Source organism: Rhipicephalus microplus, unplaced genomic scaffold (genome assembly GCF_043290135.1).
Source record: "Rhipicephalus microplus isolate Deutch F79 unplaced genomic scaffold, USDA_Rmic scaffold_212, whole genome shotgun sequence".
Taxonomy (NCBI): Eukaryota; Metazoa; Arthropoda; class Arachnida; order Ixodida; family Ixodidae; genus Rhipicephalus; species Rhipicephalus microplus.
Genome location: NW_027464783.1, coordinates 20,328 through 38,624, shown reverse-complemented (window position 1 = coordinate 38,624; position 18,297 = coordinate 20,328). Strand labels below are relative to the sequence as shown.

Below are 18,297 nucleotides of genomic sequence, written 5' to 3'. Positions count from 1 at the left end.
ACCTGAATTACTAATCTGGCGGGGCATAATGATTCAGCTGCGTTAGTTAAACTGTTAGTTGCTAGTGGTAGTCGCTAGTGATGGCCTGGTGTTTTAGCTATAGTTATTCTGTGCGGAGTGCGTAAGCGTCACAAGTGCTTGAAACAGGCTAGATAGGCATGTCATTGAGCCATCTTGATTAGTGTTTTATTTGTTCTCAACACCGTTCATGCGTAATCGATCTACAAATTAAGTAATAAACGCAAACTTCGTGACAAATATCGTTAACATAATGAAGCTGCCTCGATATTTCGAGGAAGTCATATTTTTCGCCTTATAAATATCGGCTCCTGCTGAATTAAATAACACTATCACGCAATTTACATGGCGCGGCCACTGCCGACATAATGGACAGTGGTCGCTACGCTTAACACCAGTTTCAATGTGGCCGCTGAAGTGGCGGCAGCGCTGGTGAACTTGAACGATCTGTAGACGATACGGTTGCCCAGGTTTTGCAGCTTGCGCAAGTTGCCGGCCACCCGATTCTTGCAAGTGCCGAAGTAGTAGTACAGGTTGTTCCTTAGCTTCTTGAGCTGCATGTTGAAGTTACAGTTGTTGAAAACCTCGGAGTCACCGCCAGCTTTTGCCTACATTATGAACGTATTCAAACAAATAGTGTAGTCACATGCTCTTAACATTCCCCACGGCACTTCGTGGCACTCAAGGTATTATCTAGCTAATAGTATTTCATGCCACGTCATGAAAAGAAAAAGTTTTGCAACGAAAACATTTGCATCGAAGTAACCTTGTTGATTTACAATAACTCGTCGGTTTGACCTGCCGATTCTAGTTGCAAGAATTTGTGGCACGCTTCAAGAGTCTTCTCTTTCCTTTCGTACCAGCCAGCACCCTGAAAGCTACCTCGGAGTGGAGAGGGGGGCTATGAGGATCCGCCCTTTCGTCAGCGCGCGTCATGAAATTGAGCACTCTTTTTGTTTTAGCACGCGTGTTTTTTTTTTGTTCCCAGTGCGGGCTTGCACTCACACTTTTGGCGAGTTCTAGCGTGACGCAGGTCACTGCAACGCACGAGGGAGCAAGAAGGAGCAATTTCGATCTGATTTTCGAATTATTTGTAACTGACAGGCCACATGCCGGGCGACGATGTTTGGTTCACGATTTCGAATGGGCCTCCACTACCGACGAGGAGCTTTTTTGGACCACGCTAAAAAAGTGTTGCAGGGGTCTTTCAAGGTATCTGCTCTTATATAAAGAGATTACTTTTTTCTGATATTCATCGAATCCTTGATGTTTCACTGAATCAGCTAGAGAACTCAAAAGTTTCACGTTCTTTTTTTTTCTTCACGTTCCACACTTCGCTATCATAAAAGAAAGAGAAAAAATAAAAGGAAGTGACAGGGAGGTTAATTTTGAAGCACTGTTTTGCTACCCTGTATAGGGGTGGGAAAATAAGGGTCGAAAGAGGATAGAGATAGACTGCAATACGAGATTGCGTAAGGAAGCACAGGCGTTAAATTTTGCTTTAGCTTTAGGACCAGATATTAGTCGGTCATATCTTTTGAAGCTCTCTATTACTGTAGCGGATTGGCAAAAGCTGTCTAGGCAAAATAAGTCAGTTTAACCACAAGCGTGAGGCAATGAATGGAATGTTATAGATAGTAAATCCGGCAGCAAACTCATATATATTTCAATTTTCACGCAGCTCAACAAAGCTCTGGTTCAACGAAACCCGGCTACACCTGTGGCCAAAGTGATTTTTGTGCTTCGAATCCTCTAAAGGTGACGCGTTGACATCACAGCGAGTTTACGAGCTTTCGTGTGGAGCCTACTCGAGATAGCGCTCGCGACCGCGCCCATATATGAGCAAAGTTCGCAGGTACTGATCTAGCGACGCAACCCCCCCCCCCCCCGATGCGTTTTCTTTCTGCTTGAGTGTGTGAGAGAAAATATTTGTTGAAAAAAAAAAGGAGGAGAGGAGCAGCTTTTTGAGATGCTTCATTGTGGGTGGAGTCCTTATTCCGGGACCCCATTGATGACACTTGCTAACCTAGCCATCTGGACTAGGGCCCTTTGTGCTTGAAGGTCCGAGCAACCCAGCAAGGTCGCCTCCCACTCCTCTCTGGTTGGGTTAGGGTTGGGGGGAAGAGCTGAATTGAGCTGGCAAGCCCAAACGATGTGGTAGGTGTCAGCCACCTGCTCACACTGTTGGCACTTGCCGGTGAAGGAGGAATCAAAATGTTGCACGATTGTCGGGCACAATAAAGTGTTGATGAAATGTCTCAGCAAGATTCGTTCATTAGCCTTCCCCGGCCACTTTGCAGGAGGTGGGTATTGACGATGCTGATCCCTGTAATAGGTCATAATATCTTTGAATGTCAGCAGATATCTGCCTTCGGGTTGCATGCACTCAGGATATAAGCGGGATGCCCGGTGAACCAGTGCTCGTTCTGCTTGAGGCATCATAGACCGTAGGCATCGCACGCGGGAAGATGTAGTCGATTGCACCCATCGTGTGATGGTGATGGCTGGTTGTTAAATCTTTGCTTCAGCCACTTTCGTCCCAGGCATTTGCATGCTTTTACTTGCACGCAGAACATATATATGCGAGGCGATATTACTAATTTGGACTTTATACGAAGCACGACGGTGACGCCAAGCGGACGCTAGAAGCGTCCATGACACTGATGTGAATAATTAAGTAATGAAGTCATTGCAGAGAGTAGGTAAGAGATGACCTCTTGTGTCGCAATAGTGCCTTAATAGGTTCCGCTGTTCGGTGAGAAACAAGTTCATTTTTACGATGTGTTGATGTCTTTTTGAACACTTCACTAGCACATACTTCGTAGAACTCACCACAATGATCAGTTGATGAACGCAGCAATAATTTGTGTGGTCCAGGGAAACATGATAATGGTTGCATAGTTGTTTATAGGTTTGTGAGTAATCGAGGCAACCGTGGAGGTAGAATTATTAGACGTGTACGCGTGGTGGGTTACGGCTGTACCCAAGGAGAAATAGAGACTGAAAAGGCAGGCGAATAATATCTCGCCTGCATCTCGCCAATGGAGACGACGTTGTCGAAGACCACCACGAGGGCCTTGCCGGTGCACGGCGGGAAAGTGAGCGAGCCCAAGTAGAGGTAGTAGTTGGACGTCGAGTTCGGGAGCAGGAAGGCCATGGGAATCAACGTCTCGGTCGTGTTGCCTCGCGTGGTCATGTGCTCGGTGGCGTTGATGAGTATGTCCAGGAAGGGATTGGACGCCTCCTTTTTCTAAAGACCAGAGGTGTTCGAGACGGCAAAATCACTTTCTGCGATGCGCAACCGATGCAATGACTGCTATAAACTTCATTTACAGAAAAAAAGAAATAGAAACACTGTCGCAGAGAAAGGTTTTGAATATAAAAGTGTCTTTTGCACATGGTGGCGTCATTTGAAATTGAATACAGCTACAAACATTACTCATGTACGGTCAAAAAATTGTTTTTTGAAGTACATGAATGGTTCTGAACGGGTGGCTGCTCCCGAATAGAGTAAAAGCCAAAATAAGGAACATAACCTTGCGTGGATATTGTTTTGATAAGCCAAATGTTGTATTGCCCTGGAAGCTTCACTTTGCTCTAAGGCACGTAGTCTTCAAACAAATCTTCTTTCAGGCACCGCTACTTTGTACGCACCAAATCCTGAGCACCAGATACATCGAAGCACTGGTCCCGTTGAGCACTGGTCGCGCGCCCATTTTTGACTGTCACCAAAGCGCGGCTCAAGGTTACCGATGTCCATACCTGCTGCGCATGTATACATGCACAGAATATGCCCCATTGTGAAGCCAGATACACGTCTGCTCGCATTGTCATTATTCCGTAAAAGAGGCTGACGTGCTGCTGCTGGGCAATTCATCATTTCAAATGTTTGCAACCACAATCATGTGCCTTACCCAAAAAAGTCTCTTTGCGACCAAAGCTAACACTCTCGATAAATCATATAGATTTAACTTGATCACACAAACGCTGCTAGTTACAGGTGTGAATGAGTTTAGGTTTGTGCTGTTAATCATTCATGCGCTGCATGCAGCTGTAAAAGCAACACTCACTCGGATCTATGAAAGATATTCAATGTCTACGTGCGTAAATCGAGAAACCCGACTGCACGCATCCAGATAACATGGAAATATTGTCGGTGTCCTAGCTTTAATAGGAAACTTCTTAAACCGCAGCTTCGAAATATTTTAATTTTAGATGCGTATTTCCGTAAAACACTGAATCGATTTAACTCCGACAGGTGTGTAGAGAGTCATGCCATCTCAAACTGGTGGTGTGTTTTCTTCGAGCGTCTGCGGCATCGGCTTTGCTGCAGTGACACCGCACGTTCAAGATTTTAGTCTTTAATGGCCCCATTGTGACTGTAGTGGGGCGCGGTTGCGCTGAAAAATGGGCTCTCACCTGAAAGAGAATGACGAATATGGCCAACCCTTTGTCACGCCGAAGGCAGTCGGTAGGTGTTGGCTTTTCGCACGACATCAGAAGCTGGAGCTGAGGAAACCGAAACGGTGTAGATAAACGCATATTTGTGTGCCTATATGGTTGTTACAAATCTGATGCGGTTATTTTTTGACGTGCCAATTTTCATGAATTCTAGTGATGTGTCATACAATAAAGCTATTTGCTTAAGATAAACAGGATAGTCGCCCTCATATGTTACTATATTCACCGGACAGAATGTGCTCCAAACTGCCCAAGAAACGTCTCGCCAAGATTGTAGCAGGTTTTGAAGACGGATTTCTTGTATCTTGAGTCTTGACAAGCCTTAACGTACCTTCAACGTTCACGCTTGATCTCCAAGGAGTGACTCATTTTTATCGATTTGTGCGTTCTTCCATGCTTACAAGCCTTCAAAATTGCGCGCGTGACCGTTTTCGACTTTGTCATTATATACACACAAAAAGTGAATAGTAATGCCGTTCATTGCCCAAAAAGTGGCCTCTTGGGAAGAGCTTAACGTTGGTTTGCGACTACTCGGTGCAACTTACTTCAGTACCATGACCATACGAGCTTTGAGTACCAAAAATTATAAAGTTGTGGGGTAAAAACACAAGCCGCGTGGATCACAGCTCAATGTTTAGTTCCCACGTAAAGCAACAGTATTCAGAATTAGAGCTACCTTAATCTAGACCGGATTCTTCTTACGTGTCGTCAAATTCTCCTACAGCGTTCTCAACGCATTACAACAAAGTCAAAGGGTTGCACTACAGCTCCATGTGTCCGGTCAAACACAAGTGACGGAAAGGGCCAATGAATGTTTTCGAGTCGCACAATCAATCCGACAGCAGTTCAACAACTAGCACGTAAGAGGACGGTCGGAGCGAAACTAGAACAAATCTGATCAACACTCCACTTGAGATCAAATTTTATATTGCGTAGCATAGATTCCCGTAATCTCGAAAGTTTCAAGTGCTAATGGCTTAACGTTGTCAGAAATTTATCTGGAAGCATGGTATCGTGTATTTACTGATATTTAATGTTCTACCTGTCCTTGTGGGTTAATGTGGTGAAACTGGGCTGATAAGTCAAAACGACGTAGCCCATCCCGCCCCGCCCTCTGGCTACGGCGTGGTTACACGAAATTCAGTTGACGTACCTCGGCGTCGAAGTAGCGGCCATCGAGCGTGTGCTCCGAGCCGCGCTGGCTCGTCTCGTTGCCGAAGCGGAAGACGCCCTTGGACAGCGTGTAGCGAGCGGGCAGCGGGCCACCGTAGGATTCGAGATGCGGATGCTCCGGCGTGATGTAAACTGCGTTGTGTTAAAAGAAAAAAAAATATTGCTTGAAAGCACATATAAAACTTGCGCTATATCTGTGCTTATAATTGCGAAACATTGTCTGGGATTGTACGCCACACAAACGAGACCTCTCCAGAAGCTCTAGCCGCTTAGTACTATGCCTAAATACACGCACTCATTTGGCCTGTGTGTCCCCCATGATGATCGAGTGGCTTTTATTTGTTTAGTTATTTTATTACATGTTGCCTATAATTACAACGGACACGTTGGGAATTTTAAGGAAAGGGGAGAAGGGAGAGTTCGTTACACACGTGGATATATATATATATATATATTATATATATATATATATATATTATATATATATATATATATATATATAAATATATGTATTTAGATATATATATATATATTTATATATAGGCAGGCATGGTGGTTGAGTGGCCGTAGCGTTGCATGTAGTCCAGTAGATCCTCCGTGAGCGGTCACAACGTGGTTTATTTCGACGTTTCGGCCTAGAGTCTGGCCTTCATCAGGATCATCACCAATCCTGATGAAGGCCAGACTCTAGGCCGAAACGTCGAAATAAACCACGTTGTGACCGCTCACGGAGGATCTACAGGACTATATATATATATATATATATATATATATATATATATATATATATATATATATATATATATATTAAAATAGAGGTGTTGTACGTCGAGAAACGTTCAGACGCAGCTTGGCAAAATGAGCTTTAACAGGCAGGTCTGGCTAATGGCGAACGGCGTGCGCGAGCTACCACTGCAGCCACCGATCATCGTCGTCTTCTTCATTGCCAGCAGAGCGTCCGTTATTTAGATTCATTAATTCATTACAATTACTCCCCGCGAAATAAGGAGCCATCCTGGCGGCCTATGGACAAGTAAACACGGGAGGGTCGTAGCAGGGCTTAAGTCTCGAGACGTGGACAATTTCCTGGCCACGACGACGTTGGTCAGAAGATGGTTCCAGTGGCTCGATGAGGTAATTCACCGGTGACGTTTTTGTAGCACACGATATGGGCCGTGATACTTGGGGACCAACTTGGTAGAAAGGCCAGGTGTAGCCGAAGGGACATGCAGCCAGACGAGTGAACCTGGATTGTAGGAAGTAGTGTTATTTGATGCGTCATGGTGGTGTTTTTGGCGTCCTTGGTCTTGAGTTGTGAATGATCTTGCAAGTTGGCGGCATTCTTCAGCGTATGTAGCGGCTTGAGACAAAGTCGTGGACTCTGAGGAGTCAGGTTTGTACGAAAGGATGGTGTCCATAGTGCAAGAAGGTTCGCGTCCGTAAAGGAGGAAAAAAGGAGAGAACCCAGTAGTGCTTTGAATGGCGGTATTATAAGCGAACGTGATAAACGGGAGCACTCGGTCCCAATTGGAGTGGTCTGACGAGATATACATAGACAGCATGTCACCAAGGGTGCGGTTGAAGCGCTCTGTCATTCCATTGGTCTGGGGATGATAGGCGCTTGTAGTGCGGTGAACGACGTGGCACTCACGCAGCAATGCTGTGATGACGTCTGACAAGAATACGCGACCACGATCACTCAGTAACTCCCGAGGTGCTCCATGCCGTAATACGATGTTGTGAAGAACGAAAGTCGCAACGTCCTTTGCTGTAGACGAGGGAAGGGATGAAGTTTCGGCATACCGTGTGAGATGGTCGACGGCAACTATGATCCAGCGGTTACCGTCAGCGGTGTTGGGAAGGGGACCGTAGATATCGATGCCGACGCGGTCGAATGGTCGGGACGGGCATGGTAAGGGTAGCAAGGTACCGCTGGCGTGACAAGGGGGAGTTTTTCGTCTCTGGCACGTCGAGCAGGCCCGAACGTATTGTCGTATAAAACGATACATGCCACGCCAGTAATATCGGAGACGTATGCGAGAATAAGTCTTCAAGAAACCTGCGTGGCCACATTGGGGGTCGTCATGAAACGTGGAACAAATTTCGGATCGCAGATGACGTGGAATCACGAGTAGCCACTGACGTCCACCGGGTGCGTAGTTGCGTCGGTACAGCACGTCGTCGCGAGTGGCGAAGTGCTCGACTTGCCGACGCAATGTGCGAGAAGGGGGGGAAGCCGTGTGCCCAGCCAGGATGTCTAGAATCGAAGCAACCCAAGGGTCCTTGCGTTGCTCAGATGGCATCTCGGCGATGGTGACGGCAGTGGCATCACAGGTTAGACTTTCGCAGCAGTCCGGGTCAGGGGGTAGCGGCGAACGGGATAGGGCGTCTGCGTCCGAATGTTTCCGGCCGGAGCGATAGACCACGCGAATATTATATTCTTGGAGGCGTAATGCCCATCGGGCGAGGCGACCGCTTGGATCCTTCAGTGACGATAACCAGCAGAGGGCGTGGTGGTCAGTCACGACGTCAAAAGGGCGCCCGTACACGTAAGGTCGAAATTTCTCTATCGCCCAAATAATGGCGAGACATTCCTTTTCAGTGACTGAATAGTTGGTTTCGGCTTTGCTAAGAGTTCGGCTTGCGTAGGCAACCACGTACTCTTGGAAGCCGTCTTTCTTCTGTGCAAGAATAGCGCCTAGCCCGACACCACTAGCGTCGGTGTGGATCTCTGTGGGTGCCGATGGGTCGTAGTGTCGCAGAATAGGCGGCGACGTGAGGAGGCGGCGCAGTTCATTGAAAGAATCGTCACAGGTGGCAGACCAGGCGGAAAGGTCTCTAGAGCCGGCGAGGAGCTTGGTCAAAGGAGCGATGATCGTCGCGAAATTGCGGACGAAGCGCCGGAAGTAAGAGCAAAGGCCTATAAAGCTTCGGAGCTCTTTTATGGTGGTCGGTTTGGGAAACGCTGAAACGGCTGTAAGTTTGGCAGGGTCAGGAAGAATGCCGTCTTTTGAAACCACGTGGCCAAGGATCGTAAGCTTTCGAGCAGCGAAATGGCCCTTCTTCAGATTCAGTTGCAGCCCCGCGGCAGAAATACACGCGAGTACTTTCTCGAGGCGGGTTAAATGGGTTGCGAAATCGGTTGAAAAGACGACAATGTCATCTAAATAACAAAGGCAAACGTTCCATTTGAGGCCTCGAAGGATAGAGTCCATCATCCGCTCGAAAGTAGCTGGTGCGTTCCAGAGGCCGAAGGGCATGACTGTGAATTCGTAAAGCCCGTCGGGCGTGATGAAAGCAGTTTTTTCACGATCGGCCTCTGCCATGGGTACCTGCCAGTATCCAGAGCGCAGATCTAAAGAAGAGAAAAATTCGGCTCCCTGTAGGCAGTCCAAGGCATCGTCAATGCGTGGCAGCGGATAGACATCCTTGCGCGTGATTCGGTTGAGACGCCGGTAGTCCACGCAAAACCTGATAGATCCGTCCTTCTTCTTCACCAACACAACTGGAGAGGCCCAGAGACTGCGTGACGGTTCGATTATGCCACGTGTCAGCATGTCGTCAACCTGTTCATTGATGGCACGGCGTTCGGTAGTCGACACACGATATGGACGCTGCCATATTGGCGTCTCTTGACTGGTATCTATACGGTGAACAACAGATGACGCTCGACCTAAGGAAGGCTGATTGTGGTCAAACGAGGCCCGAAAACGCTGTAGGAGCTTGATCAGATGTTCTTGCTGCCCAGGGGTGAGGTTACAATCAATGGACTTGCGGAATACATCTATAGGTTCATTAGCGTCCGTTGCGGGTGTAATGGCACAAGTCGGTAAAAATGGCTTGTCTGGATAGATCGGGTCTTCGAAAATACAATTTAAGGTCTCGAGGCTTCCCAGACACTCGCCGCGTAGCAGGATGTACGGACATGCAGAAACGTTGCACGCATAAAGTACCGCCGAACCATCGGAAAAGTTGATGACGGCAAACGGGAGGACGATGGTTCGGTGTTGCCATAGCTATAGTTGGCTGGAACAGGAGCGTCGAGTTAGTGGCAGCAGGAGAAAACACAGGCACTAGGACGGCGGACAACGGCGCGATGCGGACGTCAGCTGCGGCAAACACTTTGGAGGGACTGTGGTGGTCGATATCAAGACACGGATTCGTCAACGTGAGTTCAGCACGAGCGCAGTCGACGAGGGCCTGATGGGTAGAAAGGAAATCCCATCCTAGTATGACGTCGTAAGATGAACGTGGGAGAACAACAAAGTTGATGGCATACCAAACATCTTGAATAAGAACGCGTGCTGTGCACTGAGCTGTCGGCGTGATGAAATGGGAGGTGGCTGTACGCAGAGCAAGATTCGTAAGCGGCGTTGTAACTTTTCTCAAATCGCGACACAGTTTTTCACTAATTAGAGAAACGACGGCGCCTGTGTCGACAAGTGCACGTACAGCAACACCTTCTACTAGCACATCAATTTCGTTGGTCGGACAAAGAGGAGGTCTTAGAAAGTTCGACGACGACGCAGTTCTTGCCTCCGGAACTGCGGCTGTCAGTTTTCCTCTCGAGCGGGGCTCGTGCGCCGAAGCATCGGGGAGACAGATCGGCGACGGGGCGGTAATGACCGGCGAGAATCGACGGGGCGTCGTGGGGACAATGAGTCGGTAATAGGAGAAGATGGTCGCCGGGGATTCTGGGCAGCCTGGTAATTTGCAGAATTCCCGTGGTCTGGAGGCTGGAAGTTACGACGGGGACAGTAGCGTGCTATATGTCCCACGAAACCACATGCGAAACATATGGGCCGATTATCCAAGGTGCGCCATGGGTTAACGACAGAAGGTGCAGGGGGCGAAACGGGATGGGGTGCCGTGTCTGTAGGCAGCGTCGTAGGATAGGAGGACCCGGTGCCCCTGTATGCGCCAGAGACAGGTGGGGCTGGGGGTCTAGCAACGACGGCAGCGTAGGTCAGCGGCGTAGGGACAGATGGCGATGGAGGCAGTGCCTGCGTGACCTGTGTCTCAATGACCTGGCGTAGACGTGGGTCTAACGATGTCACTGGCGCGGATGCTTCGGCCACAAGAGAAAGCTGACGCGCAACTTCTTCACGAAAGAACTGTTTGATGTGGGGCAGTAAGGCGGTGTGATCAGCAGCGACATCGTGCACGAGGGCGGAAACTTCAGCCGTATCTTCAGCGGCCCTGCGCGTCGAGACACGCTGCTTACGCAACTCGTCGTACTCCTGACAGAGCTGGACAATATCGGTGATGGTCTGTGGATTCCTAGCGACGAGCATCTGGAAGGTATCGTCGTCAACTCCTTTGATGATGTGCTTGATTTTGTCGCGTTCGGTTAGAGATTCATCGACGCGCTTGCAAAGAGACAAGACATCTTCAATGTAACTTGTAAAGGTCTCGTCCCTGCGCTGGATTCGACTACGGAGACGCTGTTCCGCGCGAAGCCGGCGCACGGCGGGACGACCGAAGACCGCGGCGATGGTGGTCTTGAAGGCGGACGAGGTTGTGATTTCGCCTTCGTGGTTCTTGAACCAGAGGCTGGCCACATCATCGAGGTAAAAGCGCACGTTTGTGAGCTGGTCGCAGGCGTTCCACTTGTTGGAAGCGCTTACGATTTCGTACTCGACGAGCCAGTACTCGACGTCTTGTTCGTCGTTGCCGCGAAAAATTGGTGGGTCGCGTTGCCGAGGCACGAGAGTACAGTAGACTGTCGTTGGTAAGGCAGCTTGAGAAGGGCCAGGAGCAGTCATGGTGAACGGTGAGGGTAGCGTGCGATTGCGAAGTTCCAGGTTGATGGGAACCCCGGCACCTCCACCACTTAAAATAGAGGTGTTGTACGTCGAGAAGCGTTCAGACGCAGCTTGGCAAAATGAGCTTTAACAGGCAGGTCTGGCTAATGGCGAACGGCGTGCGCGAGCTACCACTGCAGCCACCGATCATCGTCGTCTTCTTCATTGCCAGCAGAGCGTCCGTTATTTAGATTCATTAATTCATTACAATATATACAAAATGCCACTAAGCACAATGAAAACCATCAAACTAGAATATACAGGCGTTGTAGTAAAAGAGACAACACAATACAAATTATTACCTGCAATTAGAAAGACATTCGAACTAATATTTAAATATGCTTACAGACATTCCTCTATGGCACAAGAAGCTTGAGCAGATACTCTTTGATCGGCAAACAGATTCGATACTTTTCGGTGATTGACTGCTGACCCGCAGGTCATGGGATCAAATCCCGGTGGCCGCAATGGAGGCGAAGTAAGTGCTAGAGGCCCGTCAACGTGGATTTAGGTATACGTTAAAGAACCCCGCTGGTGGAAATTTCGAAAACCCTCTAAAACGTGGCGTCTTTCACCATCATTTAGTGGTTTTGGGGCGCAAAACACCAACGATTATGACATATTTACCTCTGTAGTTGCGCTAATTCAGAGGATAACGATGCACGTGCGCATGCAAAATCTTCAAGGAATCTATAGAGTTGCATTAGGTCCCACCGTAGAATACATTTATTGCTGTACTGTATTAAAAAATAGTCTGCATTGGTGTATAAGTGGCCAGGGGGCCCAGTTGCAGAACGGAAGGTCGCGGGTTCTATACCGGCCACGGCGTTCGCACTTCAATGAAGGTGAAATTGTGGAGGCCTGTGCATGTTGAAGAGCACCACCAGATGGTGCAAAGTTCCGGACCCTTTCACTACGGTGTCTCTGATAATCATATTGCGGTTTTGAGACGCAAAACACCACTTATAATAATAATAATAATAATAATAATAATAATAATAATAATAATAATAATAATAATAATAATAATAATAATAATAATAATAATAATAATAATAATGTTGTCGTAAATAATAGGTACACGACAAGACCAGTGGTTAATACGTTTCTATATCGATATACTTAGGAGAGTTGCAGTGCTCGGTGCGAGAATTCATCCCTTCGCCCGCTCTCGGCACACACTTACGGGCGTGTCCTCCGTTTTCAACCTTGAAGCGAAACGGCACGTTGTAGCCGAGGAATGCAATGGGTCCGAAGCTCTTGAAGCTGGTCTGCAAGAAGTTGATGTTGACGGGCGACTGGCCAGGATTGCCGCACGCCTTCTCGAAGTGTGGCCACGCGTCCTGATCTGGGGAAAGGGGGCAACCATATCTCAACATCCGCGCTCATTCAGTGCAACTACCGCAGTACAATGACACATGAATACCTTACGCCATCCTATCACCAAATCTTGTTGCAGCCAATGAAATAAAACTGCAGAAACAAATTTTTTTTGCAGTGTTCTCGTTGCCATTGAGGTGCTCGTCATTTTAAAGAATGGTGTCATGGTACAGCTTAACAAACCAATAGAAATGAGTTAAAAAATCTACTAATAAAGAAAGTTGCCGTGTAGAAAACGGGACTATATTTGATTAATTTATTTACCTTTTTATCTTATTCTTTACCACTGCACCCATAGCGCTTATGGGCATTGAAGTGAGGCAGGGGGGGGGGCGGGAAAAGAATACATTGTTTCGATACGTAACAAAGATTATAGTACGCATATAATCCAGTTCCTTAGAGCCCATCGGGTACGTGGTTACAGGTATTTAAACTATCCGACTCCAATAAGTGGTATTCGATGTTCATTTCTATCAGCCTATCTATGAAATAATTGATACGTTATGGAAGATTGATTTGCACAATTATTTACTAGTAGCAGCCCTCGAAACAAGGGGCCTCATAAAACGTATTAGTCAGCGAAAGTCGTTGTAAACATTTTCAAGTTTTTTTCAACTTACTTTAGAATACTGGATAGCAATCTTTTATGTTATTCATCGTATGTGAAAAGTAATTGTGTTGCGAACACATTTCACTATAGCCCCGCCGTGGTGGTCTAGTGGCTAAGGTACTCGGCTGCTGACCCGCACGTCGCGGGATCGAATCCCGGCTGCGGCGGCTGCATTTCCGATGGAGGCGGAAATGTTGTAGGCCCGTGTACTCAGATTTGGGTGCACGTTAAAGAACCCCGGGTGGTCGAAATTTCCGGAACCCTCCACTGCGGCGTCTCTCATAATCATATGGTGGTTTTGGGACATTAAACCCCACATATCAATCAATCACATTTCACTATAAACTGGTAAATGTGCGGTGTATGCTGATTTTGCAGAATAAACAATTCTCAATAGTGACTTCAGTCTACACTTTTGAACGTTACACGGCTTGACAGAGTAATGGACATTCTGATAAACTGTGGAGCTTACGTGGCCTGGTCTATACTTTTCTAACTTGCGATCCAAACCGTGTGGTGGCGAGAAAGCTATAATGGGGCCGCACTTATAGACCTCAGTAAACAAAGAAAACTATATTACAGGAAAATTACGACACCATTGAGCACACTTACTTTCTGAAAAATTGGGGTCCATATTGGTAACGTTGCCACAATACGGCGACTTGTAGGCCCACCTACCACCGTCGCAGTACTCGCGCCCTGCAAAAAAAAAAGTCAACAACATTGCTAGAATGCGTCGTACTTTTCCTTTAGCTTGTTTTCATTTTTTTTACTGTTGTTCAAGTACCATGCATTCAGTCAAATCTCCCAGTCTGCTAACCTACTTACATATTCTTTACACTATTGAATTCCAAAACTGCCAAGCATATCCAGGGTGTCTCATACGTTTGTAATTATGGTAATGAACCAATGTGTTACAGCGGCAAATCATCGATGCTCGTGGAAGCTATTGGCGGAATCGTGATGTCATTGTGTGAAGTAAGCGTGTAGGTATCTATAAATGCGTAGAGTGGACTTAGCGGTTGTACAGACAAAAAACTGGCAGATCCCACGCACAGTGGGAATCGATGACATGCGAAGCACAAATGAGAAATGTTGATATGCCACTTTAAAATCTGCTCAACGTTACGAGGTAGAGGAAAATGATGCCGTACATGACATCCGTGTCATGATTATCATGCTTGGATGTGTCGTTTGCCGACACATTCGTTTTGTCCGAATGTGTTTTTCACTGTTCGTTTTTTGTTTATATAAGTTGGGCAATGAGCATTGTACTTATTTTCTCTGATTTTGCTCCTGCCTGTCCGACGTGTAAGTCCGGGGTGAAGGCCTCGTTAGGAGACATACGAGTCTCCTTTTGCCTTGCCTCGTGGACATATTTCATGTCATGTAACTATGTCCGAAATAAGCTGAAACTGATACCTTCCTTATCTATTCAGGTCACGTGATACCGAAAATTTTGTACATGTGGAGCTGGCAAAACGGCCGCGAGCACGCTATGAGCGTAGTATGTTGTCATGTTTTTATATGACATGCGTGTCGGGATTATCATGTTTGCACCAGTCATATATTTCGTCATCCATTGACGTAACGTAACACCAAATTTGGAATATCTGGAGCTAGCAAAACGGCCGCGAGCGCATCATGAAAGGCCCAACATACTTCAATGAAGCGTTGACGCGCACGCACGCTGGGCACAGCGACGCTACGTTAGCAAAACGCCAGCTCTTTAATGTCTGACGCCAGGCGCGACCAGCGTCTGTCGGCACAGCCCGATGGTAACCTGCGCAAAATGTGACATGCTGCATTTCGCGCCGATGCGTTACCCAGACAACACTGCGTCTCCCTCTTTTCGTGACGGAGGGACGCCGGACGCGCTGAAACGCGCATGCGTCAAAACAACGCAGCGCGGCGTACGCCTGCGAGTATATGACTGGACCGGCGCCTTGCGTGGGAACGCCGGTGTGACGCGACGAAATGAACGCTGGCGAGCACGCGCACCACGTCACGTCGAAATGTATTGGCGCCTTGACTGTGGCAAGTAGTCATGTTTACACATGACACGCATCTCATGATTATCATGTTTGCACCAGTCACATACCTTCGTCATCTATTGGCGTCACGTAATACCAAATTTGGCATGTGTGAAGCTTGCGAAACGGCCGGGAGCGCATCATGAATGTGGCATGTAGTCATGTCGTTACATGACACACGTGTCCAGATTATATTGTTTGGATGTGTCAATTACCTATGTCGTCCGTTCGCGTCGCGTGATACCGAATTTGGTACATGTAAAGCTAGCGAAACAGCTGCGAGCGCATCACGAGCGTAGCATGTAGTCATGTTGTTACATGACACGCATCTCACGTATCATGTTTGCACTAGCATTATACCTTCGTCATCCATTCACGTCCCGTAATACCAAATTTGGTATAAGTTACGCTAGTGAAATGGGCGCGAGTGCATCATGAGTGTGGCATGTAGTCATGCTGTCGTTACATGACACATATGCCATGATTTTCATGTTAGGGTCTGTCGCTTGTGTTCAGCATGCAACCGTGCCATACCATACGAGTTTTGCAACAATGCATGTGATAGAAACCACCGCAAGAGCTTCGGGACCATGAAATGTAAATCATAATATTCATGACATACATGTCAAGTTTTTCACGTTATGACTAGTCAAATATGTTCCTCATACAGTCATGTCATGCCATATCAAGCTTGGTATCGATACCATTCTCGAAACGGCCAGGAGAGCTAAAAGTCATTGGCGGATAGATAGATAGATAGATAGATAGATAGATAGATAGATAGATAGATAGATAGATAGATAAATAGATAGATAGATAGATAGATAGATAGATAGATAGATAGATAGATAGATAGATAGATAGATAGATAGATAGATAGATAGATAGATAGATAGATAGATAGATAGATAGATAGATAGATAGATAGATAGATAGATAGATAGATAGATAGATAGATAGATAGATAGATAGATAGATAGATACGCTCAACGTCGCCGAAGTTCACTAAGAAATGCTTCACATTTAAGAACGTACACGTGCACGCATGTTTGTATTGAGCCGCCATATGCTATGTACCACACCAAGAGACCTCTTCTAGTGGCAGTAATACAACAGCAAATACCAATAAATGTTTTTCTTTCTTTTCACGCACCTATACAACGGAGGTTTTAGGTAAGTCATATCCTAGAGATCACCAAGCTACGCTTTCAGCACTGCTCGTATACGCCAGTATATTTAAAAGGCATCGAGCCATACACCTTCAGCCTGACCCCGACATTCAGCAATGCGCCTTAGCCTCAAGCTATGACGTCTCGTGAACACTTGCCGTCATCATGAAGGGAAGGTACCTGAGGATACTAAATTAAGCTTCGTCATGTCAGGCATTCACACTTATTTTTCTTTTATTTGAATTTCGAAATTTATGTCACGGTTTCGACTTCAGGCGCATTTCTCTATAAAACGGTAATTCTTCCTGTCGCTCACAATGCCTGGCCTTAGGGATAATCATTCTTTTCCTCGAGCGTACCTAGTTTAATGTACCAAGATTTATTAGCAGTTCTGATGTTGATTGCTGCTCAACCTTTATGACTATATGACACCGCACACAATGCACCGAGCATTACACACTGTTAGTGCTTGTTTAAACTTACGGCGGCTACAAAGTTTTGTGTTTCTCTAAAGTTACGATGATGAGAAGATTGATTGATTGATATGTGGAGTTTGACGTCCCAAAACCACCATATGATTATGAGAGACGCCGTAGTGGGGGGCTCAGGAAATTTCGACCACCTGGGGTTCTTCAACATGCACTCAAATCTGAGCACACAGGCCTTCAACATTTCCGCCTCCATCGGAAATGCAGCCGCCGCAGCCGGGATTCAATCCCGCAACCTGCGGGTCAGCAGCCGAGTATATAAGACACTAGAGCAGCGCGGCAGCGCTCCTCTCAAATTACGAACAGTGTTCAAATAATCGTGGAAAGTAGCAATTTAAAATCATCTAGTTTCCGCTAGAGGATTCGATTTCTCTAGGATAGCTCTTTTCTTGTCTTTCAGTCAATAAGAAGCTCAACCAACACATTAAAACATTAACTGTATGTAACATGTAACATGTATGTGGGTTGCGACTACGTGATAATGGTCTTTATGAAAGTATTGAAGGTTTTACAACGGCATCTGTATCCTTGCCGAACAAAAGGGGCAGCAGTTGAAAGACGCGATGCGCTGCCTTAGTGGTAGGGAGCGGGGTATCCAAATTCCCCTAAAAAAACTTTAAAGTTGAAATACCTATACTAAATACTCGCAAACGTGCATACAAAAGCACAAACATACGTAAAGGGTGGTTGTTTCCTGCCCCCTCCCCACGCAAATAAATTGCCGGATACGCCCCTTATGCGGCACTGCATTTGCGAGTGGTAGCCTATAGTCGCACATAATGAGCGGTGCCACTTGACACATGCACTCACATCCTGCCACCGGGATGCTGTCCGCCAGGGAGCGGTGCACGCCGAATCTGTGGTATAGACCACTGCCGTGCGCTGTGCCTGGCATGTACGCGCAGACCAGCCAGGTGGTCACCAGCGCTGGACACGCTGGCAGGCCTCGCCTCTGATATGCAAGCCCTTCTGGAATAGACATATCGTGACGTGAGATATCTGCAAAATGTCATCCCCAAACACCGATATGCATCGAATCCATGTCGGCATTAGAATAATTCAAATACGATTCTTCATGATCCTCGTGTCTTTTTTTTTACTCTATCAAGCATGCAATGTACAACCTACTCGTGCATATGAATACGTAGGACATTATAAAAC

The 18,297-nt window shown here is 46.8% G+C and overlaps 1 protein-coding gene across 1 annotated transcript; it reads right to left on the bottom strand.

Annotated features, from left to right (window-relative positions):
- Positions 1-359: 359 nt before the first annotated feature.
- On the bottom strand, positions 360-18,118 carry LOC142792332 (carbonic anhydrase 12-like). Its single transcript, XM_075885622.1, has 7 exons — positions 17,947-18,118; positions 14,059-14,145; positions 12,643-12,804; positions 5,633-5,784; positions 4,438-4,527; positions 3,047-3,268; positions 360-626 (listed from the first exon to the last, which is right to left on the bottom strand). Exons 1-7 carry the CDS (start codon positions 18,116-18,118, stop codon positions 360-362), a joined length of 1,152 nt encoding a protein of 383 aa, XP_075741737.1.
- Between the last annotated feature and the right edge of the window lie 179 nt (positions 18,119-18,297).